This window comes from Zootoca vivipara, chromosome 5 (assembly GCF_963506605.1).
Source record: "Zootoca vivipara chromosome 5, rZooViv1.1, whole genome shotgun sequence".
NCBI lineage: Eukaryota > Metazoa > Chordata > Lepidosauria > Squamata > Lacertidae > Zootoca > Zootoca vivipara.
In genome coordinates this window covers 71,226,535-71,253,797 of record NC_083280.1, presented here as the reverse complement: position 1 = coordinate 71,253,797, position 27,263 = coordinate 71,226,535, and the positions used below count along the sequence as shown (strand labels likewise).

The window sequence follows — 27,263 nt, the reverse complement described above, 5'->3', positions numbered from 1 at the left end:
AAAAGGAAAGAGCCAACCTAGCTCTCTGTGGCAATGAGTTCCACAATTTGAGAGAAGTCGCTGAAAAGGTCCATTTGACATGCCTCTGAAGGTAGCAAGACATGGGAGGAAGGCCTCCCCATAATACTAAGTCTGAGTAGAGTCCTATAGGGAGATGAACCTAATTCTCCAGATGCATTTTTTATGTAGTTGAAGCATTTTATAAACATCTTACTGGAAGCCTCAGGAAACAAAGGACTTACTTCCACATAATTTTTTGCTGGGGCAAACTGCATATTTTACCAGAGGCATGGTCCTTCCCTTTCTTTGCACACAATAAACTCACATTAATTTATTACAGGAAGCAATCTGCCTGAATTTTTTTAAGAACAGAGGATGCCACCTCAACAGTTTTAAAAAGCGCAACTCCAAACAAGTTACTGTTCAACCCTTACTGCACTAAACAGTGGTACAGTAATGAAATGGAAATGAAGTGCCACCCTTTCAATGTATAATTATGGGCGAAAAGCCTACGCTGCGGTGGTAGCTTTGAACACATAGGACTCGTACTTTTTGTGTGGGATCGACGATGAAGAGGGAAATCTAGCAACACAAGACTCCTAACTGATGCTTCCTTGGATCTAAAGTGCGCTCTGCAACATCCTCGCCAAACAGCGATCTCAAGCAGCTTGCGAAAGAGTACAGCGCTGTTGTAACACCGGGTCCAAAGAAGCACCACTGCACAGTATTTTCCCAAAGAGCCCCGCCCCTTTCTGTTTGGGCAGGTATTCCTTGGCAGAGAGCTTTCTTTTAGGTTAAAGTCACAGCTGCGAAGCGAGAAATAATAGAAATCGCCAAGCATTCAGGAGCGGGAGGCGCTGGGAACCTTCAGAGGTAGGAACAGGGTTTAGTGGGTTATTTCGAGAGGGTGTCCCGATGGCTCCAAAACTAACCAGCAGCCGATCCAAACGAAGAGCAAGGCTAAAAAGCCCCGCTGCTGCTGCTTCGCTGCCAGCATCGCTGCTCGCTTTCGGCGACCCGGCCCCCTTGGCGGCTCTTCCCTGAGGCACCAGGAGAGCGCCGTCGACGCCAGGGCTGGCGGCGGGGGCGCTCGGAGGACCGCGCTACCGTGGCTCCTCCTAGAGGTGGTATGTGGAGAAGGACCCCCCCTTCTCCTTTCCCTACCACCGGCCTCCAGAGCTGCCGCCATTGAAACCATACAATAAAAGCGACGGAAGGGAAAGGAGGAAGCGCGACGCGGGCATTGCGGCGGCGCCAGAGCGGAGGCGGCAGCAGGCAGGCAGGTGACCGGGAAGGCTCGGGGCGGGGGGAAAGGCTGCTCGGTTAATGCACCCCCGGAGGACAAGCCGTTGGGGCCCGTGGGGGAGGGTGGGCAAGGAGGAGGCCTGTCGCCGTCACTGGCCGCCCCCGCCCCTCACCCGAAGCGGCGCCGCGGGAGGGGAAGCGGCCCCCGAAAGCAGCCGCAGCCTCCCGCCCCCCGTTCCCAGGCATGGAGGCGATGCGGGGAGAGGCGCGCCATCCCCGGTAGGGAGCGAAGCGAGGGGAAGAGGAAAGGCGGCAGAGCGAGCCGTTGAAATAGAAAAAAGCGGGAGTGGAGAATCTCCGCTGAGGCTGCGGCGGTTTTCCCGCTCCCGTTTTGTTCTCCTCAGAGGTCAAGAAAATGCCGCCGAGTGGCATGAAGGGGGGGGCGCCGCCGCCGCCCTCCGCGCCGTTTCTCTCTACTCCCCTCCCCCCATTTCTCTCGGGGGTCGCGATTCCCTCTCTCCCTCCCCACCGCACGGCTCTCCCAAGGGGGAGTGAGGTGAGGAGAGGTCATTTCCCCGGCGCTTCCCTTTCCGGGGCGCCCTTTCAGCGAGAGCCGGTTAACGGCATCTCAACCACAAGGGAACGGCTCATCTCGGGCCACAAGCAGAACGGGGAGAGAGGCGGGAATTTGAGTAGAGAGTCCGACGGTAGACGCCTCCCCCACCCGCCCCGCTAGAGGCTAGGAGAAGAGGAATTGCGCGGGAAAGGGAACGGCGTTGACTTCCCAGAGTTCCCTGCGCCTTATTGGCGGCTCGCGCACCAGCGCACGCCCTCCATCCTGCCTTTTTAAAAGCTGGCCCCCTCACGCCCACCCACACACCCCCTTTAAGAAAAAACTGCCAGCCCGCGTATTTCAATCGTCGGACCTATGAGCGCGTGCCCTAAAGAACGTTAGGCGGGGCGGGTCCCTCATTGCGCGCGTGCCCCGCCCCCGACTCCGTTTTAGCAACATCTTCCTCCACGCTCTCGCTCGTTACATAAATAAGTTTTAATGCTTTGGCGGTTTGAATTTGAAAGAAACAGAAAGGTTCCTGCTTGAATTTAAAGGCCAGCCCCTTTAAAGAGTGGGGCGTTCTTATATGAGGACGAGCAATGTCACACCTCCCACTTCTGAGAGGGAATGTTATGGATGGAGGAAACGGCCGCGGAGCATGCGCAGTGTGTCTCTATTATGTATGGAGCTCTGTGTGTGTGTGTGTGTGTGTGAGAGAGAGAGAGAGAGAGAGAATTGCGAGATCTTGAGGTTTCTTGTTTTGTTTTTCCAAATGGTTGTCTACCTCTCTTTACATTTTCTCTTATTGTTCCACGCAGCCCCTCAATTGATCACTACTGTCATAATAAATAAAGAACACATATAATGGTTATATCAGCTACTTTGAAACCCTGCCTGTTGACAGGGATGTAAATGTTTTAGATAAATAATATCTATATTTTCTGCATCGTTCCAGAAGATTCAGTAGAAATAATGAAGTTGCCACATAATTTGAGTAATCTGATCTCCGTCATTTAGGCCCAGTTCCCACTGAATTGGTAGTCTGATGATTCCCATCTCCCTAACATCTAGACTAGTGTACAGTGGTGCCTCGCTAGACGAAATTAATTCGTTCCACGGGTCTTTTCTTATAGCGAAAAATTCGTCTAGCGAATCCCATAGGAATGCATTGAAATTTTTTTGAATTTTTTTGCCCATTGGAACGCATTCATTGAATTTCAATGCATTCCTATGGGAAACCGTGATTCGCTAGACGAATTTTTCGTAAAACGCATTTGTCTAGCGAGGTAACCTCCGCTCGAAAAATCCTTTCGTTAAGCGGAAATTTCGTTAAGCAGGGCATTCGTTAAGCGAGGCACCACTGTACGTATATATTTTTCTGTATGGGGAACATTCAATCATGGATATCTCCCCCTGTGATTGGAAGTGCTGCAGCCACTTATAATGCTCTATTTCTTAACTTTTCATTCTTGTTTTTGTAATTTGTATTTGTGGTTTTCTATATTTAGGCAATATTTGTGTGTTTTTTCTGTGCACTGCTTAGAAATATTTTATATATTAAGCAGTATAGAAATAGTCTTAACAGCATTTTCTTTTTTAAGAAAATAAAAATCAGAAGTGCCCTTTATGTGCTTAGGAAACAAGTGAGAAGGAGAAGCAGTATTGGCATGTCTGCTGGGCTTGCCCACAACCTGTACACCTTCGGTTGAAGGTTTGGTTTGCTATATATTTGGGAGCCCTAAGCTTCCAAACCTTACACTGAATGTATGATGGCGATGGATGAGAAGCCATTAGGGAAATTGGAGGTGGGACCAGTGGGCTCCATGCCCTCCTCTCCTCATGGAGAGCATTTCTGAACAGGACTCACATCACCTAGATAACACATGAATTAGGTTGCCCTATCTCAGAAATACAAGTAGACGTGCAGCTTTCTACACAAATGCAAAATATTGTGTATGCTAACGTCAGGAATTTATCCACAGACAACACTTCTACCTTCTGGGGTTTTCACCTTTCCTATGTTTCTGTATCTTAAAGAACTACAAGTCTGACAAGAATTGCATTAAACAGGTGCAGTTTGCTTTATTGTTTTATCCTCATTCTGAGACTACTGCAGCTGTTTGAATTTCAGCACATACGGTAATTTGGTATGGGCAACTCCCATTTTGTGCACGTTTGATGCACATATGACCGTGCGCACACTTGCCAGGTTTGGTACCAGAAGAGGGCGGAATGAGCTTACATGCGGTTTGCTGTCTGCGCACAATGACCTGGGACGTAACCCCCGTGTAAATGAGTTGCCTGTATTGAAAGCAGAGAGTCTCTGCCAGGGAAAAAGGTTGCCATCCTATTTCCCTTCACATAGGCACACAAAAGCTACACAGCACAAACAAATAACAGTACAGTATAATGATGCATTTAACTAAGCCTAAGTACATGTAACTGAAATAATTGCAGTTACTTGCCCTTTTTTATCACTGCTCTATTTTCCTCCCCTTTGTTGTCTCCTGTGTGCCTCTTTCACTTTGTAAAATGCCAAGCATACAATGGGCATTATGTACAGAATCGTGTGTGTGTGTGTGTGTGTGTGTGTGTGTGTGTGTGTGTGTTTTGCCTAGTTTCTGAGCAAACACAGGCTATTTTACCAGATGTGTGTCAGTCCATAGTTAGATCACAACCCTGAGATCCATTTATCTAGGACATGTTTCATCTGCTAGGACATGTTTCATCTGTGTATGAGGCTTCCAGGTTAAAAGCCACAGAGCAGGTCAAATAAAAAAATGGAAAATACTTCTATATTACTTATTACCTATAAGATATATATGCCTTTGTAGCCATATGGAATCAAAATATAATGTATTCCAATGCAATGGAGGATACAGATTTTCTGTATTTTTCATAATTGTGTAGCAAAGACAATTTCAAGAGGTACAATTATGCTCATCCCTTCATGACAGAGCTGTGCCTTTTAGAAATTTTCACTTTACACAATTACACAATTTTCACTTTACACAAGTATAGAACCCTATTTTTAGTTTGCATTGGAACAGCCTAGGATAATATGAGAGGCTATTACATGAACAGGTTTGGTTGTAATAGGAGAAATTGAATCAGACAAGTGGGACATATATCCAGTGTTGCAGTGCGGAGTGCTCTTGCTCACTGTTCCAGTCAGTACCCCTCCTCCAGGATACTCCATTCCGTTTCCCCTCCCACATAGTTCTCCAGATCCACCAGGCAAATCAGTGTTTCATGGTCACACTCAGTCTTCACCCTGTTTTTGAGGTGTGTCTCACACACAGGTTTTTTTCTCTCTCTCAGTTTATTTTTGTACTGTACTTCTGCAACATGGGGTTCCTTCACACCTGTTCATAACATCGTATGTGTGTGTGATAAAGGTCTTGCTGCCTAAGCACTGACACCCACATGAACATCAGACAAAGAAACTGGCTATGAAAACTTTGTTTCAGATGTATCATGGGTGTTGGCAGCTGTACCATGTTAATTGTTCACATGGTGGATTAGTTGATACAATATTGAAAGTATTGTTTCCATACCAATTACATTACTATAGGTCATTTATGTTTTGCAGTTAAGGGTTGCTGGGAATTCTAATTCTGTTGGGGGCAAACTACAAGGCCCAGAATTCTTTGCGGGGGATTGTGTTCTGAACGTATAGCGTAGCCAGGTATAGTGTGTACACAGCCTGAAATCTTGCTCCCCAACATTTTTAAAAAATCCAACTCCATAGTACACCCAATATCAATCCTTGTTTCACCCTTTGTATGTTTTATATTAGGACAAGCAAATAAGAATAATCTGCCAGAAGACTGAAAAACACACAGCGACAACATGTCGGCCCGAGGTGGAAAGAAAAAAATGACCAAAATGTCTCGCTCCAGCAGAGCAGGCGTTATTTTTCCAGTGGGCAGAATGATGCGATACTTAAAGAAAGGAACATACAAATTCCGGATAGGAGTGGGAGCTCCTGTCTACATGGCAGCTGTCATAGAATATCTAGCAGGTAAGAGCATGTTTTAATTAAATTAATGAAGTGCCAAGGCCAAGTGCTTGCACAACACTTCTGGAAATGAGGCTATATAATGGTAAAGAAATTATTTGCTTGTTTGATGTTGTTGAGTTCACGCTTTTAACAGAGCAGTGGGAATAGTGGACATCCCATCATGCATGCTTTATCCCAAGTGGGAAAGCTTTTCTTTTTTGTAAGAAGCTTTGGGCACTATAATTGAAAAGCAGCATATAAATAGAAATTGTCAAATAATAGTGCAATGCTAATCCCTCGATTATGGCTGGAAGGATCAGGATGGTACACGGTTTGCCTCTCCTGCTAGTGGGAGCAGGAAGAAAGCTCTGAAATGGTGCCTTTAGGAGGAGGGTGCTAGCAGCCTGGAACTGGTATAGTGAAAAGAAAGATTGGAAGCCACCCCCCTGCACTGCAAGCTGGCAACACTCGGAATGTGCTGCGCTGCTCCTCCCCCATTTAGTAAATTCAGTAAATCATTAAAAGCAAAGGTATTGGAATACACACATTCCAGACTTTTTTCCATTTCAAGAAAGGACCCAGAATTTACAGGTCCAGGAAATGAAACGATGTGTGGTGGTTCACAGATGGTCCAAATGTGTAAATTATTTATATAGTGAGTCCCAGGAGCATACGTATTTCATTACTGACATGTATCCCAATGTACTTGTAGCAGAAATATTGGAATTGGCTGGTAATGCTGCAAGGGACAACAAAAAGGGAAGAATTGCTCCAAGACACATCCTTCTGGCAGTTGCTAATGATGAGGAGCTGAATCAGGTATGCTTTACAAACAATTTACAGAAGATAATTACATTGGATAACTGTTAATTACTGTTGTAGTACTGTAGTTCAACACTACTAGAAAAAAAGTTGAAAAACCAAGATCTCATGGTTTCTTGCAGTTTTTTTCTGAATTTGCCAAACAAGGTGTTGCCTGGCTTGCAATTATTCTTCCTGAATGTGTTCGCTGTTTTTTTGTTGTTTAAAGGTTTCAAGTGGGGAGAGAGAATATGAAAAAATAAACACTAAGCATGGAAGTGTTTGGAGTCAATTTAAAGCATTCTTATCAACCTGCTCTGCATTAAACAGTTCTACAGTCATGTGCTTCTGATTTGAATAGTACATTTTTATTAACCAGTATTCAATAGTTAGACATGCTGCCCCAGCACAGAAATGTTTAAGAAAGGGTATACTAACAGCTATACTGTTATAATGCCACAAAATGCAATCACCTAAACTTCAACCCATACCTACTGACCTGGGAATAAACTCCATTGAACTTGGTTCAAGTTTAACTGCTGGAGGTTTGTGCTGTTGCTTTCCAATTGTCCTGTTTCAACTATGACTGCCATGGTTTTACACCACTCTGAAATCTATACAGAGCAGTGTGCAAATATTTCAATGAATAAGACTGATTTAGAGGCTGGGGGACATTCCTTCCTCTTCTCTCCCCTCCTTTTTGCATGATTCATGTGGATGAAAACAGCAGCTGAAGCTCAAGACAGGTGTCACAAAGAGTAGCCTATCAGATTGAGATGTACTACTTTATGTCTTTGACATCCATAAACTATGGTACAGTACCACCAAAATTATGACGTACCCAGTAGAACAGGCTTCCTCTAACTCGGTCTTCCAGATGTTTTGAGACTACAATTCCCATCATCCCTGACCACTGGTCCTGCTAGCTAGGGATCATGGGAATTGTAGGCCAAAAACATCTGGAGAACCGAGTTTAAGGAAGCCTGCAATAGAACATACCTTTATAAGGCCCAACCAAAACGTAACATAACAGTGAATAAACCTCTCCATAACTCCTCAGTTGGCTGGATATACTATACTACACTGAAATGTTTAAACATTTTATTGTTCTTGAATGTTTCTGCCACACTTGTCATGATGTCCTGCCACACCCTTTGAGAACCGCTGTGGTAGATTGTTAAAAGTGATGGGAGAGTGTGAGAGAGAAAGTTAAGGAATTAGCTGGAATATGAGGACTGGGAGGAGACAATGGGCATGGGCATTGCAGAAAGGATTGATGATGGTTCAGTGTTTATGCATGTGTTCAGAGGCAGCCTACTCCTGAATGTCAAGTTTGTGGGAGGGCAAAAGTCTGCAGTAGTTCAGTGATGAGGGGCTCATACTCTTCACGATCTCGGAGGTGCCTTTATTCCCAGAACACTGGCCCAGGATTGAAAGTAGACTCCTGAGCTGCCCTAGTGAGGTCTTGGCATAATTTACATTGGAGAAAATTGGGGAGAATAGGAAGGGAAGCAGGGGTTGATTTTGCCAGATTGGGGAAGGAACATGAGAAGTGGGATGAAATGGTACACTCTCTGGGTGAAGTTTGCAGCAGTGGAGAGGGATACTTAACTACGTATTATAGAGAGAAGTGCTAGTAGTTTAATCTCTGTGGGAACTAGGCCACCACACTGCAAACACTACATTTTTAACCGGGGGCAGGGAGGCTACAATTGCTTAATGTTTTATTTTTCTAGAATTCTTACTATAAATTCATTCACTTATCTTGGGCTGGGCATTTACTGCTGTGTCTTCCTTTTTGTATTAAATGTAGGAAGTATAACTGAATTTATTATTTTTATTTTGCTTATTTAATCACATTTTTGTTCTTTTAAGCATGAAAGCAGAGCTGCATATTTGGAGTTTTTCCATTTTGTACAGTGAATTGTTTGTAAAAAAACAAGCAAATCTATCAAAGTGAATGAGTTCCCTCAAGAGAACATGTATTCAGGTATGCCCTGTCTCTGTACACTGCTTCTTTCTGCAGTTGCTAAAAGGAGTGACCATTGCAAGTGGAGGTGTCCTGCCCAGAATTCATCCAGAGCTTCTTGCCAAAAAACGAGGCACTAAAAGCAAATCTGATACTATCCTTTCACCTTCTCCAGAGAAGAGAGGGAGGAAATATTTGGGGACCAAGAAGACTGGAAAGAAAACAAAGGCTGCAAAAGCCCGGGCACCCAAAAAGGTAAGTGAAACTTGGACTAAGCAGCTCTATTTGGAAAACAAGCTATGCTATCCCTCTTAGGACTGGTCTCACTGTCTCATTATAATGCCTTTCTTTGTGGTCAGGTTCATTTCAGAGGGTTCTCATTATTAATAGCCCCAAGTGTGCAAGAGCAAACTAGAACTTCTTGTAAGATATCTGTTTCTCTAAGTTATTTTAAAGGAGTAACTCAAGCTTTTCAAGAGTTTGGCTGCCATATAGGGTTATAATTTATAAGAGAGGGGGGGCCTTACATATAATGCTATCCTTAACACGTAATAGTATAAAGAGGGAACAGACCACCATTTTTGGGGGGAAATAATTTGGAAATTAGTCTCATTGGATTACATCCAAAGGTTCCCTTCCTCCAAAGGAAGCTCCTTCCATCTGAGAAAGTGAACCATTGGGTGACTTCAACAGAGTTTATTTCAAAGTAGTTATGCTTAGGACCACAGTCTTGGTGTTTTTGGTTTTTAACATAGATTTAAAGAGCTGATTTGTTTTCTCCACTTCCAATATATGCCAGGAGATAGAAAATCTATAGATGAGTCACACATGGATATGTTAACAGTTCATATTTTCAAAATCTGGATCATAACTGCAAATGGACACATGACCTGACCATGATAGCACAGATTAAAGTAAACCCAACTCTGCAAGGCAAAATATATTGATCTTCACATTGTCCATTTGAGAGCCAAGTCACACCTTTGCCTATAAGGTGTTAAGATCCTTACACAGTGGCTTTTCTGTTTTGTTCTTACACAGTAAGATGCTTATGTGAACTAGCCCCTCATGTGGAAAACAAAAAAGTTACCACATCAGAGGAAACTCTAGTTGTGAATAATTTGGGGGGGGGGTTCTCTGACAGTACATTTCCCCACCTACTCTGTTAGGTTTTCTTCTTCTTAATGTTTCTCCCTCCCCCCCAATAGAACAAACAGAAGGAGAATGAAAAAGAAGGAGCATCAAATTCAGCAGCTGATGATGGACCTGGTGATGGGTTCACTATACTCTCCTCCAAGAGTCTTCTTCCAGGACAGAAGGTACCAAGTTAGAGAACAGTACAATAAAATGATGTCCACACTATCCGCACCAAAATTTGCTCAATTGACTTTTGCTTTGCATATATTTTAGTCAGGCTTTCCTCAAGATCCAGGAAGTATTTTTATGAAGCAATTCCTTCTTTTAAGAAAAAAAATATCATGATGAAGTAGCCGCTCTGCAGATCTTCACCCTAGGAGCTACATGTTTAAGCTTTCTCCTGTTTAAAACAGGCCATGCCCCTGCTATTCAATCATGATTCTTACTGAGGTATCACTACTCCTCATTCACAGCAACGAATATTCTCTCTCTCTCTCTCTCTCTCTCACACACACACACACACACAGAGAGAGAGAGAGAGAGAGAGAGAGAGAGAGAGAGAGAGAGAGAGAGAGAACAGAGAGAGAGAGAGAAACTCTTGAGAGAAAGTGTTGCATGAAATAGGTATGGATTATTTATAAGGCACAAATTCCAGGGGTCTGGGACTGCATTAATTTTGACCGCAATAATCTTGACATCTCTGAACACTGCTGCTACTTCATGTACTGTGCTGCAATACCTCTCCCCATGTACTGTGCTGCAATACCTCTCCCCATATAAACCAACCCAGACTCTGTGATCACTATCTGAGGCCCTTCTTCGTGTGCCTCCTCAAGAGGTCCGGAGGGTAGCAACACAAGAATAGGCCTTTTCCGCAGTGGCTCCCTGTTGAATGCTCCGCAGTGGCTCCCTGTGAAATGTGAACTAGTGAACTAGTGGCTCCCTGTGAACTAGTGGCTTTTCCGCAGTGGCTCCCTGTGAAATGCTCTCCTCAGCGAGGTTTGCTGCATGCCCTCATTATACATCCTTACATGCCAGGCGAAAACGTTCCTCTTTGACCTGGCTAATTAATATTCTGTGGCCTTTTAAACATGTTTGTGGGAAGGGGGGGTATTGTTTTGCTTTGCTTCTTTTTTCTTACTATTTATTTGTTCTTTCTCTGTGAACCACCCTGAGAACTTCCGATGATGGGCAGTATATAAATTTAATGATAGTAATAATAGGAAGATGCAGCTTTAGTAAAACTGAAATCAAAAAATGTTAGGTATTTCTTGTGCAAACTGAAAACAGTGAACCTATTAGAGGGGAAATTATGTGCCCTTAGTCCAGTATATTTCAGGTGAATCTCTGTAACTATAGATACATATGCATATAATAAACACAGAAATCAAGTGCCCTGATCAGCTGGGGGGGAGCAGGGTTCTTTGCATGTTTCCATAGGTGAATGAGTAATTGCTTGCATAATTCCTCCCTGAATCCAGATGCTTGGACTGCAGTTAGAAAACTGGCAGTTATTCTAACCTTTTGTTGGTTAGGGGACTGGATTTTGTACCCTCTCTTCCATTACCTCCTTCCCCTGAATGGGTGATCAGCATTATCACCAGTTACCTGATACAGGCTATGCACACATAAGTCCAATTACTGCTGTGCACATGTGCAGCTGGATTTGGGCAAGATTAATGCATTACTTGATTATAAAGATAGGCATTTAAAAGATAGCAGGGGTTTCTAAGGAAAAGATCATGTGGTCATCCTGTATTTAAAGGCTCTGTTTGAAGTCTGAAAAGTGAGCTGCTGGTAGCCCTAGCTTGAAAGTGAGATCCTTGCAATTTGATAGCAGCTTGGTACCAATAAGAAAATGAAGTATAGTACAATCTGCTTTCTGTTTTAGTAGCTTAATATGCAGACAATTTAACAGCATCAGTAAATAAATGCAAAGTGCATAGCAACACACACACACACACACACACAAAAAGGGATGTGAACAGGCTAAGATAGGAAACAGGCTGCATGGGAAATATATTAAAGTTATGGTTAGCAGCTCACTGAAAGCATAAACTTGGTTTATGCAGCATAAAGGCAAATTCTTTGCTGGGAATGTTAGGAAAGGACCTGAAAATAGAGCTCATCAGTATCCTGATGCCTTTATATGAATTTATGATGTGGTCACTTTTTGAATCCTATGTTTGGTTCTGGTTTCCTCCTCTCAAAAATGTATCTCTGGATACAATGTGCTGGGGTCAGAGAGTAGGAGACGGCTTTTGATTTCATGCAATCCAATTGCAGGATTCTTGAAGACAGCTACCGGTATTCGGCATGTTTGAAACAAGATTCTGTACTGTATAGTCCTTTAGTCCAATCCAGCCAGTTTCTTTATATTCTTGTGAATTCTTTCTCCCATTTCGTTGGCATCTTGCAGCTGTCTCTGACGCAGAGTGACATCAGCCATATTGGTTCTATGAAAGTAGAAGGCATTGTGCACCCGACTACTAGTGAAATAGACCTCAAAGAAGAAGTAGGTAAGTCTCTAAGACTTTTTTTTTTTAAAGGAGATGGGGATATTTGAACCTTTGAATTGTAATTGTAATCCTTTTCCAGGAGGACTGTTGAAGTCTAACCTTAACATTAGAACTCGAAACTAATATCTGCTTTGGGCTACAACTTCCATCAGTCCCAGCCAGTGTGGCTGAGCTGACTGGCACTCAAAGCAGTTGTAGTCCAAACCCTCTGGAGGTCTCTAGGTTGGTGAAGTCGTGAGTTATGTGTAACAAAAGCCCTTATTTGTACAGCATTTTCCATCTTTGTAGCAATTGTTTTATTTTTAACAGTGATATAATTGAAATGTCTTGTTTCAAGATTTCAAATGCCTATATATCTCATAACACAATAAGTTGGTGCAATACTACTTATACTTTTTAATTACACCAAAGTTGGCTGCATTTGCTGTGTACTTAGGTTTCTGCTAGTGTTTTAAGAGTTTTGTTTGCTTATTGTCTTTTAGACACCTCATAAAATGAATTATCTTGGTGTCTTACAAATAGAAAAAATAAAAACCATAGTGCAATAAAACTATAATAAACTTGAGACAGCCAGCACAATATTTATCTACATTTTAAATGGAAAGTTGAGGCACTGGGAGGAGGGGAAATAATTTTATTTGGATTGGTAAATGAATCTTTAACCGTAAGGCTGTAGGCTCAAAACTGATAGCTGACTTACTTCAGATTCTATATATTTTTGTGAAAACTCCACTAGTATTTTAATAGAAATGTGTCTTGCTTTTTTGTCCCCCAGGCAAGGCACTGGAAAAGTCTGGAGGTAAAGAGTTCTTAGAAACCATAAAGGAACTCCGTAAAACACAAGGACCTCTGGAAGTCACAGAAGGTAACCTCTTTTGTTTATTGCAGAATTTTTTTATTAATCATTTGGTATTTTCTCCTTACAAATATTCAGTGTTTTTTCTTGCTGTTGTTTATCTTTGGAATAACTTTTCAAAAAATGCATGAGTTATTTCAACGTCTGTGGTATTCCATCCCACAGGTAGCTTGTATTGCAACAGAATAAAGACTACCTTATATTTTTATAAGGAATGTTATTTTGGTTTGGAAGTATGAATGAATAGCAGGCTTAACAGTTTCATTTGCCACACTCACTGTAGCAAGTGTGGAGCTGTCCTCTGCAGAGTGCGATAGATGTTAAGCCTTAAATCTAATTCTGAAGCTGCAGAGCTTAGTGGCTTCACAGTGATTTTTGTACCCTCCAGAGTAAGGAGGGGGGCTGTGGGTTACACCACATGGCAACCCTCCCCTCAATGGGTGGAGGATGGCAAAGGCACCTCCAAGCAGTGGTATGCAAGCAAGCTTGCCCCCATCCAGCTGGTTCTTCCTGAGGAAAAGGCAGACAAGAGGGTTGGGGGCCTGCAATTACAATTTCTGGCTTCCGTATCCAAAAATTATAGACCTGATTAAACTGACAGGGTGTTTTTAAAGCCTAACATATTTGATTTTTTCTCCTTTTTTTCCTCAGCTGCTCTCAGCCAGTCTACTGGTCTAGCAGCAAAGTTTGTCATTCACTGTCACATCCCACAATGGGGTTCAGACAAATGTGAAGAGCAACTGGAGGAGACTGTAAAGAACTGTTTAACTGCTGCTGAAGACAAGAAGCTGAAGTCTGTGGCTTTCCCACCTTTCCCCAGTGGCAGGTATGTCTCTGTAAAGCCCCGCCACTTAGTTATGAATGTTTCGGCATCTTGTCAAATTTGTCACAAAACAAATTTATAAGTGTGACATGAAGGCTTGCCATATTTTTTCCCCTGCCAGAGGTCCTGCACCTTTAATGACTGCATAATGTTCAACTTTTCAAGTCATTGCATCTCTGTGTCAAAGAAAGCATCACTTTCTGAACTTCTAGTATTTCATGCAACTACTAAAGAGCTTTGCTAGAAAAGAGTTGACTGCCCTAATGATTTCTGTGACTGACTTTATATTTCAATAGCTGTTGTCTTTTTCAGTGCTGTCCAAGGATTTAGGTATGCTAGGTGAAATGCTAAGATACTTCTCTCCAACAGTGTCTCTGGAGCTCCTCTGCCCAGTAGCCATCCATCACTTACATTGCATGGTCTACTATCTTTTTGAATTTCACTATGACTACCATTGTGCTTCGAGAGCACTATCAGCCAGCTTCTCTTCCCATATTAAGATTTGTCCCTTTATTTCCATGACCAAGTAAGCTCTACTATCTGTATCCTGAAACTACTGTTGTTGATTCACCTACATCTTGATCCACTGCACTCTTTCCAAGCTTCATCTCCCTATGAGCCCTTGCCTGTTATCAGTCCTCTTCTTCCCAAATGAAGATTATCCATCCTTTATAAATATACTGCTATTCCTGGACAGCAGATACCCATTTTTCCATAAGTCTGTTAGGCTGATTCATATGTACTTTCGTTAGCTTGATCATAGTTACTATGGACCAAATTTTCTCTGTCCATTCAAATATAGTAGGAGATATGCTTTTTCTGATTTTTAGCTGCTATAATCTTAGCAATTAAAAGGTTGAACATTATTTATTGATAATTTTCTGAAATAACATCTTGTAGATTATGAGTTGAGCATTTATAAAGTACATTTAGCTCATAATTTGGGCTAATGCTTTGACGTTCAAGCTTTAATGTTGATGTCTTTTCCCCTGTATCTAGAAATTGCTTTCCAAAACAGACTGCAGCCCAGCTGACACTCAAAGCCATTTCTTCCCATTTTGATGACTCCAGCCCTTCTTCCTTGAAGAACATTTACTTCGTGCTTTTTGACAGTGAGAGCATTGGCATCTACGTGCAAGAGATGGCAAAGCTAGATGCAAAGTAGCAACAGAAGCCAAATGAAAATTTATTTTTCAACATGAATATGAGTAGGAACGAATTAGAAGTGGGTTTTATTTTTAAAATATTGTGAGGATGGAGTATGTGAGTAGCTTTGAAGTTTTGTGATGGGTGGAGGGCTTTTGTTAATGGCGGGGGGGGGGAATTTGTTTGGGAGAATTTGATCGGCAATTATACCATGCTTTAGGCACCCTCTACCATTTTTTATCATCCCTAGGAAATTACATTGCCAGCTCTCTTTACCTTTTAATGTCTCGAGTTATTTTAGTTTAGACCTTTTAAAGATTAATCTCATTTTAGAGTAGCAAGACAATTCAACACACAGTGGGTGGGAAAATGAATTGTTTGCTCTTTCTTTCCCCACTGGTAGTTAGAAAACCTTGTTATGTCTACATTCCATGTTGGAGAAAGTAATTTCAAAGAAAACTCACTTGGTGCTTTACTGTTTTACCCCAGAATGAACTGTAATTGCTGAGAATATTTCATCTTATTTGTTTTTATATAAAAATGTGGCATCATGCTTTTTAAAAACTTGAAACTCAAAACCTTTTCACTTAAAACTTATTATCAAGGGAAAGCATCTTCAGTTTTATGGCAGAGAAGTCTCTTGGAACAATGAGACCAGTTCCATGCTAGTCTGTCATTCAGCATTGCCACTGGGAAAGATATGTGGAACTGACTATATTGGAGTTTTGCACTACTAAAAGACACCACAGAATCTGACAAATGGGGGGGGGGGGGTGTGCAAATGTACTAAAAAAGCAACCATGCAGTCACAATTTGTAGTTGAATTTCCCCACAAAAAAACTATCAGGTATGTGTAAGTCTCCTAGATTTCAGCTGTTGAGCTTTAGGGGAGTACATAAAGTGCTCAACTTTAGTTGAATAGTGCCCACTGTATTATACAGTTTATTTTGAAGTAAATGTTAGTTCCATTCCTTCTCAAGAAGACAAAAATCAGCTTCACTAAACTGTCCAATTCTGCTCTCATCCATGAACAAAGGAAGTAGTATGATGAGGCACCTTCTTGTTTGTTCTTGGAATATCATCATCAACAACAACAAAGAGCTGTATTATGATGGATGAAAGTTTTTAATACAGGAAAAAGTAGTGCATAATGGAATGTTATTTTACATTTACCTTTTATCTACTTTGAAATAGACGACCATGTGTTGGTGGCAAGGAAAAATAGGTATGTTGCTGTCATTTTAGATTTTTTAAATCAAAATGATTCTGCACACACCCAGGCTTGTTTGTAAAGGTTTTAATGTTCCATTATTGACCCATGGATCGAAGGAAAACATTCAACTTGTAAATACATTTTTAAAAACAAAAAACTTCACTTTTTCAGGTCATCATACTGTATTGTTTAAGAAACAACTCCAAGCTTTTAACAACTTTCAACACAAAAAAATACGTAAAGCAACAACAACTGCAGTGTTCTGGTCCTAGGAACTGATAAGTTCTAAAGCTTGAGCTGTGCCACATCATAGCTTACACAGTTTTGGGAGCTGCAAGGACCAACTGCCCTAAACCCTTTGGGCTTGGATCAACTAGAAGTCAATATAAACATATTCTAGGAGAAATTGTTTGCTTAAAGGAGGTAGGTTTACGCTTAATATACCAAAAAAAGATAAACTCAAGCAGACAGACACATAATTCAATGAATACAGCACAAAACAGGTTGTAGGTTGCTACTTCTTTTAATTCAAGAACTTTCAGAATCCATTATAGCTCATGAGCCAGTTAGTAAAAATGATCCCAAGGTTTAATGTAAAATATAACCTTGGATAAGAGATACAAACCATATCCGATAAAAGTTAAGCTTTTTAAAATTAGTAATAACTACCCAACCCTTCTTTAATTGAAAGGTATATTCTTTTTTGGCACTGGTCCTGTTACACCTGCATCTTTTCTTGCAAACCCTTTTCTATCTAGCATGGCATACACTGATTCATCTTTCTCCAGCTTTGTGAGATGAAAAGATCCCTGCTTTTAACAATTGTCACTAAGAGATGTCCCACGTAGCAGTCACTGATTTGGCCCACTCCATCACATCTTCCCAGTGAGATCAGGAACGTGAGTGATCCTGAAGGGGACACAAAGATTTATAAAGCTATATTATTTACTTGAAGTCATTTATTTAACCCACATTTCATGCGAAGTCCATATTCCCCACTTATATGAGCTATTGAGACCTTGCTCACACATTTAATTGGCAACTATTATTTCTCCACCCGAACAATCCCAAGAAAAATGCTCAAAGTATGGAATGAACCAGCAGTACAAGACTGTAGGAAGGCCCCTAAAATAGCAGCTTCAAACTCTGGTGCAGTTATGGAAGCTCGTGTCATAACCCTTGTAATCCACATTTATTGACGTGTAAGCGACATGAAGGCACAAAACAAAACTTACCTGGTGTATAGGTTTTCAGAGGCTTCTGTGTCAGGCTGTTGACAATGTTTGTCACTGCAACATCTGCATGGAGCCCAGCATGGTATGCCATTTTTGGCTCGTTCACATCAGCGCAATCGCCAATAGCATAAATGTTATCATATCCTTTAACCTGAAGGTACTCATTCACTTGCAAAGCACCATTACTTGCCAGCTTGTCGCCTAATGATGGATGATAGAATTAAATCAGTATGTAGTTCCATGAACATGTAATTCAGTTTAACCTGTCTTTCTTGGTCTTATGGAAACCATGAACTCACCACGAGTCTTATCTAATGTTATCTTTATAATATAGATATATCAAAAGTGCCCATTTTAGTATATTTTTTCCAAAGTCCCAAGTCTAAAAATGATTAAAATACATGCAGAATGTTATCCCTCAGTTCAACCCTATGCATGTCTACTCAGAAGCATGACTTCAGTGGGACTTACTCCCTATGTGTGCATAGGATGTGTGTCTTAATTATCTTCCAAAAGCTACCAGTGGAGGCAGATACTTTTATATGAATAAAATGTCACATTTTAAAAGGCATCAACATTAGCCAACGAATGAATACTGCTAGCCTGGCGCCTTCATAAACTAAGTACAAAGTTACACACAATTCCAATTTATAATTGAGACATGAGGACTGGAAGAACTATGTTTCCTTAAACATGAGGTCAGGGTGGGAAATAACTTACTGAATGCACCGCTGTATGCTGCGGAATTGACTTTTATCCCAGTGCAGAGAATCACCATGTCAGTAACAATCTCTGTGCCTTTGTCTGTCTTCACTATCATGTTCTCTTTGAATTTGTTTAAAGTCAGTGATTGCAGGTTTTCAACTTTCTGACCTGTTGTAAGCAGCCAAAAAACAAAAACAATGACACCATACTTCATTGAACCACTGCAACAGTCGTGCTCCCTTCCTCTTGTGCTTTAAGGTATTTATTCCTTGAAAGGATGTCAGTTGCCTTTAAATTTTAGAACAAGGGTGGGGGAACTTTTTCAGACAGAGTGCTCAGGAAGGCTGGAATGTGTTAAACTGGCCACATGGCACAGCCTGCAGAATCTAACAGGTCAGATAAAGATCTGGAGAACCTACATTCAGTCCCTAATCCTGCAGTCCCCAACCCTGTTTTAGAGATACCATAATTTAAAAGTAACCAAGTGCCCAGTTCAAAACTTACAATATGGTTTTGTTTAAAAAATATGTGTTACTAACCCTCCTGGTTATAAAGAAAATCTTGGAACTCTATTATATGAGCAACTTCTAATTATAAAAATTGGGTTGGAACTTGGTCCCAGGGAGGACTTTGCATCGTATACAACTCCTGAGCATTTCAGTTAAAATAAATACACAATATCCTCCAGTTGCTTGGTCCCAGCTCCTGCCAACCTAGCAGTTCGAAAGCACCTCAAAATGCAAGTAGATAAATAGGAACCGCTACAGCGGGAAGGTAAACGGCGTTTCCATGTGCTGCTGTGGTTTGCCAGAAGCGGCTTTGTCATGCTGGCCACATGACCTGGAAGCTATACGCCGGCTCCCTCGGCCAATAATGCGAGATGAGCGCGCAACCCCAGAGTCGGTCACGACTGGACCTAATGGTCAGGGGTCCCTTTACCTTTACCGTTATCCTCACCAAGTAACCTGAAGTAAAAGAGGAACAGTAGTATAATCTTATGCTTGTCTACTCAGAAGCAACACTCTCCCAAGTCCAATGAGAGTACACAGTATTCCAACTTATATGAAAGTTGCCATAGTATGTAAACCCCATGAACTACTCTAAATAACATTTTTGAGCAACATACAAAATACAAACACTGTATGTCCTAATTTGACATGTGCATGCATGTTAACCATTTATGCTACTAAAATACATATGAGCAGGGGCTCAATCCTCTTTGCCAATTGCTCCTGTGTATTATTTTAAAAGTAGCTAAATAAATTGCATGAGCAGAGTTTCATTGAGATGCACAGTGTATGTATACCAAAGTACAAAAAGAAACTTCTGAAGCAACCCTTAATTGGTCTGGAAACATTTAAGAGGAAAGATCATTTTCAGTTTTTCTAGGAGACAATTGCATGCAATAAATGAGCTATGTACCTACTCAATAAGAGATGTACCCCCTCTTTTAAAAGGGACTCCTTCACCTCCTGCCGAACTCTGGGGAGCACTTCTGCATCTGCCAGTGCAACTTTTGAGTGAATAAGGGTGACCTGGGGACAAAACCACATTGTTGAATTTGTGAGTGTTAACAACAAAGACCCATTACCTGTCTGCAGTATCAATTTAACCAGGTTTTCGATTACTACAGAGGCAGCATTCTCACATTGTGGGAAATTGTAGTAAAGCATGGGTTCCCATGCATGAGCCCCTTCGTTCCTTTTTAGGGAGAAAATAAAACACAGTTGGTGGCTTAGTGTTCCATCCAAATCAGGGATCATGGTTTGTTTCTCTCAAAGCACAATCAATAGACCTTAGCTTATCATTGTTTGCTTGGTGTGAAAGAAACCACAATTCCTGGTTCAGACACTACACTAATCCAGGGAATATGGTTAAGTGGGTGCAACTGGTTTCATGCATGGTAAATAGTTTACCTAGTATACCATGACACCCAAACATGGCCATTGAGAGCCCATAAAATCATGCAGCTTTTCAAATTTGTGTTTGCTACGCTGGCAACTAGATCTAGATCGTTCCCTGCCCTGCCCCCCGCAAAAGTAAAGCTTCAGCTTACAGAAGACATAGCAAGCTAGAATCCACTACACAGCCAAATAAAATGGAGTCCCTGGATTACAATTCAACATAACAGCGGAACTGGGCAACAACTCATCCAAATTGCAATTTCTCTACTTTAAAAAGGCCAAAAAAAGGAGGAATTAGCCAAACCTGTAGCATTGAGCACACATTTATAGACAAAGCAATAGAGGAGGAAAAACCGCCAAGCACCCATTCACTTTTAAAAATAAAATAATTTCAACTGTAATCCTATGCATACTTAGCTGGAAGCAAGTCCCAAAGAACATAGTGGAACTTGTTCCCAAGTAACCATGCACAGAATTGCAGTTATCCATTGGAAGGCAGGGGTAAAGAAATGGAAACTATAGAGATCTTGAGAACCATGCACAAACATTTAACAGTCCACACTTACTGCAACCCTTTTCTATTCTGGGGAAATTTCAGTTACCAGAGGAATAAAGTGGTGAGCAGTAGTATCACTTGTGGCTCCTACCTCTTTGTTGGGATACTTCGTCTTGACCTCCGCAGCCATTTCAACACCAGCAGAACCACCGCCCACAATTACTATGCGGGGAGATTTTTCAACCTTTTAAAATCAGGAGAAACGAGAGTTTAGATATGCTAACATTTCTTAATAATTTGAAACAAAAGATGGTGCCAGATGTCTCCACCATCTGGAGGTGCATGCCTGGAGATCCTTGGATCTTGCCTTTTTTCACATGCTAACAACTCATCCTGTGGAATTCTATCCGCAATATTTTATCTGCAGCATCAGAGCAACTTTCAGAAACCCAAAAGTTGTATTGAAAAATATGACTTTTGGGCCATCTGGCCGCCAAATGGAAACTAGGCAGTACGTTTTGGCAACTGTAACCCTGGTTTAAGGAGCCATTTGGCGCCTAGCTTATATATCTGAGTTTCTGATTGAAAGGGAGTATTTGGACTTGCCCAACTGGCATCTTGCCAGAAATCAGCCTTATCACTTTAGTGAGCCAAGGTAGGTCCATGTACGGACCCTAGACATGGTGAAAAGACCAATTTTCCCACCAAAAGGAATTTGCAACATCACCTCTTCAACCATGTCCTCGTAGGTCTGAATAGCAGACTGCATGTCCATGGGTCTGTCAAATTTTCCTGGGAAAGGCCCATCACTCCCTGTGGCAAGGATCAGGTGGGAATAGCAGAGCTGCTAAAAAAAAGATGTTAAAAGAGGGTCAGTTGGACCTTGCAATTCATGTCTACTGGCTACCACAGATTTTAGCCTCAATGCACTCACTTCACCATCATTCAACAGGACATGCTGTTTCTCCAAGTCAATTCCAACTACCAGACCCTGCCGGAAACTGCCTCCAAAGGTCTTGGAGAAGGAGATGAAAGTTTTCTTGGCAAATCCTGCAAAATGATGTATAGAATTTTCAGGCTGTTAATGGTACTTAAAGAGCAAGAATACAAAAAAGTTAAGTATTTAATACGTGTATGGCCTAGTCTATGTGTGGCATGATGAGAAGGTAGCTGTCTAACCCTCCCTTTTGGGGGGGAAACTCCCTTATTCCAAGCCACAGCTGTCAACCTTCCCTTTTTTTGCTGGAAATTCCCTTATTCCAGCGCCGTTTCCCGCTGCTATCCTGGATTGTTAGATATACCGTAGAGCAGGGGTGTCAAACTCAAATTCATCGGGGGCCGCATCAGCAGTTTGGTCACCCTCAAAGGGCCGGTTGTGTCTGTAGGACTATGTGTCCACTCTTTATTATCATAAATTATTGTCACTGCATTCAATTATTACTGTTTTTTGTAATAATGTAAGCTCATTTCCGCCCCCACGCGGATCACATTCCTGCGTTGTGGCGCGTGTGTGGGAGGGGATGTAAACGAGGGAAATTTGAACAAAAGGTGGGGATCGACGGCTTCCGGGGGGGGGGGGGCTCAACTAAACCTTCGGCAGGAAGGAGAAAGCCACTGCTGGTGGAAACCTGCAGATGGAAAGAGGGCTTCCCTCTCCCGCCCTGCGCACACCCAAACCCCGCTAGGCAGGATGCCACACGCTGCAACCCACCCCATGCTTTGGAGAGGGGCAGGAACATGCGGTGCAGCGCCAACTCCCTGCTTTGCTTTTGCATCCTCCCTCCTCAGCGCCAGAGTCCCTTCCCCTCGCGCTGAGGGAGGGCAGCGGATTTCCCGAGGAGGAAGGCGGCGGCAGCCCCAGCGGGCGTGCATCTTCGCCTCAGAGCTGCTCTTCCCCCCACCTGCGCTGTTGTCGTCTTCGCCGCCGCCTCTCCCTACTGGGACTGCAGGCAGAGGAGGCTTGAAAACCTCCCCCCCCCAAAAAAAAAATTCCCCTCCCACCTACTCAAACCACGAGGCGACTCCATCTGGAGCCCTACATCACGAGGGGCTGAGAGGAGGCGGCGGCAGAGCGGGAAGAGCAGGAACCCGTGCCGTCGTCGCCGCCGCCTCCCTCCCGGCCGCCCCCCGGGGAGCAGCTCCGCCGGAACTGAGAAGCCAAAGGGCGGCTCGGGGGTGGGGGGCAAGAGCAAAAGCCAGGCACCCTCCCGAGTGTCTATGAGGAGAAAACGGGGGAAGAGGGAAGAGAAACCCGGCTTCATCAAGAGAGCGGCTGTTGCGCTTCGCCTACTTCCCCCTCAGGCTCACTCCGCGTCCCTTTCGCCCGCTCGCTCGCCCATCTCCCGATGCAGCCGAGGAGAGGAAGGGAAGCGGTGGGCGGCGGCTCCCCAGTGCCGCCTCACTCGCTCTCGGAGACAACAGCAAAGCCCGCCAAAAAAAAATCCAGCGCTGCTCCGTCCCGGCACCAACTTTGCCGGCGGCGCCTGTAGGGCTTTCCTACCTCCTCAGCGGGCTTCCTCCTCCTCCTCCTGCATCTCACTTCTCCGCCTGGCCGCTGTGCCACCGCCTCCCTCAGCCTCATTCGAAATTGAAATTCCCTGGCCAAGGCCGTCAGCGCGGCTCCAGCGCTCTGGCCTCCGCCTGCAGCCCCGCCCCCGGTTTTGACCCTCGGCCAATCGCAGGCTCCAGAACTACTGTCATCAGCTAATGTCGGCGGCTACGCGGGCCACATGACGAGGTCTGGCGGGCCGGATTAGGCCCCCGGGCCTTGTGTTTGACACCCGTGCCGTAGAGTGTCCCCGGGACAGGTGAGGCTGCTGATTCCTTATTTTCAAATCTGAAAGTGGACAGGTGAGGCTGCTGATCCCTTTTTTTCAAATCCGAAAGTTGACAGCTATGCACAGGGGTGCATGAGTGTACACCCCCCCAAAAAATATGCAAGTTAAAATAGCAACCTATAACAGAAACAAAAACACTTCAGTCCAACCCACCTGCAGGTCCACACCATGTGTTTAAACCACACCCAACTGTATTCTTGGAAAAGAGGCAACTGACAAGAGGTATGATAGCTATCTCCAAATATCTAAAGAGCTGTCACATGGAGGATGGAGCAAGCTTGTTTCCTCCTACTCTGGAGGTTTCTGTTGGGTGTGTTTTAAATGTAAGGCATGAATCTGCTCCAGTTTCTAGGTACAGTGAACTTTTCACAAAAGGCAACACAAAAAGAGAAAACTTAAATGAAATTATAAATTAGGGTTCTTTCTACCACCACAGGACTTAACCACCTCGTTCTGCTGCATGTGTAGACTAGGCCTCAGTCATAATTCTGCGCCACAAACATTAAGGCTCCCAAAACTTTACCGTATGAATATACCTATATCTACAGTATTTCTGTCCAATTCTTCTACCAATGTATCCAGAGCAGTATACAGCGTAAAAAAAAAAACCTGGCATAAATCACTGTACAACTATCAATTTCTAAAAGCAAAGAAAATATAACCAATCCTTCGGATCAACAACACAGAAATGGAACAGAAGATAAAGGATCAGGGTATTTATTGCTCAGGTGCCCTCAGGCTTCTCAAGTTGCTAAATCACAGAATTTCAACCCAGTATCTTGAACAGGTTTAATTTTGAAACTTTTTCTTGTTAGAGCAGGCCCATATAACTTGTCTCCTCAAGTCAATATTGCCACTGTGGGTGCAGTAAATCTCATTATCACTCCCATCTGGGACTGCAAAAACCAAGGAATGTCAAGTACTTGGAGGGGGAGAATCACAGGGTGCTACCTGGAAACTATTCAGCTTAGCAATTCGCACAGCAGCAAAATTTTCCTAAAGTTTTACAAGGCATTTAAAAGAAAACCGTAGTTTCCCAGCATATGGCCCTGACAGGAAAGGACCCATCAAGTTGTTGGGGACAAGGGCAGGGAGAAAACAAGTGTAGGGGAAAGAATGAGGCTACAGTTGCTGTTATGTGCAGGATTCAGCCTGGTTTTTGCCCCCTGGAGAGGTGTTTGATTATCAGGCTCAGTACTTAATTTCTGAAAATAGATCCAAGAGCTCCCGTCCTACCTACAAATATTCTCACAGCACACTGAAGCTGTTTGTGGGATGGGTTTTTAAAGGGTAGGAGAGGATATATTGATTGCAATTTATCCCACCAGGCACCCACGTGTGTGGGTTGAACAGAGTTTCAAAATCCCATCCTTGGCAGCAAAATTTATAACGCATAGGAGTTAGGCTATAAAGCTTTGCTTTGAGCAAGTCCAGCTTTGAAGGAAACTGACTCTCCCTTTCTTGCTCCACTTAACAACAAATCAGGCTACAACTTGGGAAGCAAGTTTAAAAATATGACTGACTTACTGATCATCTTCCTTTGGTTCATAGCAGTGGCAACAATATAAAATATATATGCAGGGAAAATACAGTATGCATATTTACAGTGTAACCAGCTTCAGCTATCTGCAAGCAAAGGGCTGGTTGAAGAAAGAGGGGAACAGGAAGTGCTATATGCTCCTTCCTCTCCAGAAGAGCAGGGGAAATGACATCACACAGAGCCCTCTCTACCAATTGTGAATTCTAAGGTCTGAGTTAGTAACAGTGTATATAAGCAACACAGCTCTATGGTATAAGCCCCTACGGTATCTATGCATTTGGTTTGACCGCTTATCTCCCTCATACAAACTGCCCGTATCTTAGAGAAGGAAGCACACATGCTGCTGCCCCTGAAGGAGAAGCTCACCACTCTGTACGGCAGCCCGGAGAGCAGCGACGTTGTGGTGGAAAGCATCCCTCATGTCCACCAGGATGAAGGGGACTCCCCAACACTTGAGCTTGCGGGCAGCTTCAATGCCACCGAAGCCGCCACCGACTATCACCACCTGCACCGACTTGTCCACAGAGATTTGGCCGCCCATCGCAAAGTCAGCAAAAAGTATTCAGCCAAGGCAGCTAAAGAAAATGAGAAAGGGGGGGGGGGAGAGTAATAATGCTGTGAAGAGTTCAGCTGAGGAACAGAAATCTGTGTACGTACTAATTGCACCGATTAGTTTTTACTAATTTTACAAACCCTAATTATGCTAATTCTAATTAGATTACTTATTGGCACATGCTGTGCTGTGGATACTTCATAAAGCATGGGATCCAGAAATCATTAGAAAGTCTGAGGGACCGTCTGATCCCTAATATACCGGTTCAGTCCCCGGCCGGCTGTCCCCGGAGCTGGCGAGGCTCATTTGATAAGTTCAGGGAACAGACTCCGGCATCATCAGCCAATTCAAACCGAGATTCAACGAGTGCCTCGTATGCAAACTTTCAGCTGTTTGCTGAAAACGTCTCCCTGCTGCCAAGCTCATAAGGTAGGCAACTAAAGGAAATGCTTGGTGCTTTATTCCTTAAAACTGTTGTTATTATTATGGAAAGCTGCCTTGTTTTTGTTTGTTTGCTTTAATGAAACTGCGGCATGCTGCTAAGAAGTCGAGAAGCATATATGGGGCACGATCCTCCTTTGCTAACGGAGCAACGATATACCCCCTTCCAAAATACCCGTAAACATTGCCTCGGTCCAAGTCTTATTTCCGCCCCACAAAGGGAAATCTCTGGAAGCTTTCCGCATTTCCACTTACCTGCAAAATGCAAAGTCTGCAAGCGAGCAGGAAAACGCTGCCGCTGCCGCCCTATTTATTTCCAGGGGCGGAGGGGGGTGGCAGCAAGTAAGTAGCTTGAATCACTGACCCGTTTTCGATTGCTATCTGCTCGGCAATGACTGAGGAACCGGGCGTCACTCGGTTCCTCATATATCCCGGAAGACGCTCAAGGAGAGCGCTGTGGCGCACGACCGCCTTCCCTGCCTTCCCCATCTTTCTGCCCCCTAGCGAGGCGCCGGGACTGTCGGCAATCTTGTTTCATAACCGGTCCTGCTCCGCGTGCTTCCTCGGGGAGTCGCCTGAAGTCCATTGAAACTTACTCCCGAGGAAGCGCTCTTTAAGCTGAAGCGTCATGTTACACAGTACGGTCTCCCGGCATTATTTGCAGCAGCGGTAATTTCCAACGGGACTCGCTCCCAACTCTGCGCACAAACATGTTCCCGCCGTTTTCGCTCCCGGGTTTATGAGGCAGTCGTTTCGATGGCTCTTCTTGGGAGCATCTCCTGCTGGAGTTAACTGCTAACCGCGCAGTATCTGTGAGCTTGCCATGTGGAAAGATCACAGCATGAATTCTGCATTGGGGACAGCCAGTTACATGCATGAGAATATATTTGTTTCCGTTGGATAACCTATTCTGAGTTTGCGACTCAAGAGGTGGCCCAGTTATGTGGGGACAGCTTGTGGTGCTTGGCTCTTAATATGACGCTTTTGAGACTTAATGGTGCAACCCTATGTTTGTTTGCTCTGAAGTAGGCCCCATTGTGTTCAGCTGGGGCTTTCTCTGAGGTAAAAGTACATAGGACTGCAGTTAAAAACCTCTGGCAGCTTCACTTTAGGCACCAGGTAAAAACATTTCTTTTCTGTCAGGCCTTTGGACATTTAATTCATTTGTGGCCTCCTTCAGTGGATTGGGATGTTAGTTTTGCCATTTTATAAAGATGAATGTGCTGTTTATAACTATGTTGGCTCAGTTTCAGTTTTTGGTTGGATTTAACCTATGTGCAATTTTTG

At 43.3% G+C, this 27,263-nt stretch overlaps 2 protein-coding genes across 4 annotated transcripts; one reads left to right on the top strand and one right to left on the bottom strand.

Moving 5' to 3' along the window:
- The first annotated feature begins 749 nt into the window (after positions 1-749).
- Positions 750-15,715, top strand: LOC118096315 (core histone macro-H2A.2). 2 transcript variants are annotated; one of them, XM_035137972.2, is made up of 9 exons: positions 750-873; positions 5,598-5,822; positions 6,514-6,620; positions 8,629-8,826; positions 9,780-9,890; positions 12,128-12,227; positions 13,003-13,092; positions 13,735-13,909; positions 14,906-15,715. In XM_035137972.2, the coding sequence occupies exons 2-9, from the start codon at positions 5,651-5,653 to the stop codon at positions 15,069-15,071; spliced, it is 1,119 nt and encodes a 372-aa protein (XP_034993863.1). In that variant the 5' UTR covers positions 750-873; positions 5,598-5,650; the 3' UTR covers positions 15,072-15,715. The 2 variants fall into 2 exon arrangements, with proteins under 2 accessions (XP_034993863.1, XP_034993862.1); XM_035137971.2 differs by lacking the exon at positions 750-873 and adding an exon at positions 1,070-1,279.
- A 464-nt stretch (positions 15,716-16,179) lies between these two features.
- Positions 16,180-26,506, bottom strand: AIFM2 (apoptosis inducing factor mitochondria associated 2). Of its 2 annotated transcripts, none has more exons than XM_035137970.2 (9): positions 26,232-26,506; positions 25,349-25,557; positions 21,540-21,655; positions 21,333-21,449; positions 20,757-20,849; positions 19,632-19,740; positions 18,221-18,373; positions 17,501-17,701; positions 16,180-17,174 (listed from the first exon to the last, which is right to left on the bottom strand). In XM_035137970.2, the coding sequence occupies exons 2-9, from the start codon at positions 25,521-25,523 to the stop codon at positions 17,020-17,022; spliced, it is 1,119 nt and encodes a 372-aa protein (XP_034993861.1). In that variant the 5' UTR covers positions 25,524-25,557; positions 26,232-26,506; the 3' UTR covers positions 16,180-17,019. The 2 variants fall into 2 exon arrangements, with proteins under 2 accessions (XP_034993861.1, XP_034993860.1); XM_035137969.2 differs by having other exon boundaries at positions 21,333-21,452; positions 26,232-26,495.
- Between the last annotated feature and the right edge of the window lie 757 nt (positions 26,507-27,263).

Coding starts and splice junctions, on each gene's coding strand:
- AIFM2 (XM_035137969.2), bottom strand. CDS start 25,523: ATGGGCGGCCAAATCTCTGTGGACAAGTCGGTGCAGGTGGTGATAGTC. Junction 20,850..21,332: donor ACGAGGACATGGTTGAAGAG/GTGATGTTGCAA, acceptor TGATTTTAAAAG/GTTGAAAAATCTCCCCGCAT. Junction 17,175..17,500: donor TCTGAAAACCTATACACCAG/GTAAGTTTTGTT, acceptor TGTCCCCTTCAG/GATCACTCACGTTCCTGATC.
- LOC118096315 (XM_035137972.2), top strand. CDS start 5,651: ATGTCGGCCCGAGGTGGAAAGAAAAAAATGACCAAAATGTCTCGCTCC. Junction 5,823..6,513: donor TGTCATAGAATATCTAGCAG/GTAAGAGCATGT, acceptor ATGTACTTGTAG/CAGAAATATTGGAATTGGCT. Junction 6,621..8,628: donor ATGATGAGGAGCTGAATCAG/GTATGCTTTACA, acceptor TTCTTTCTGCAG/TTGCTAAAAGGAGTGACCAT.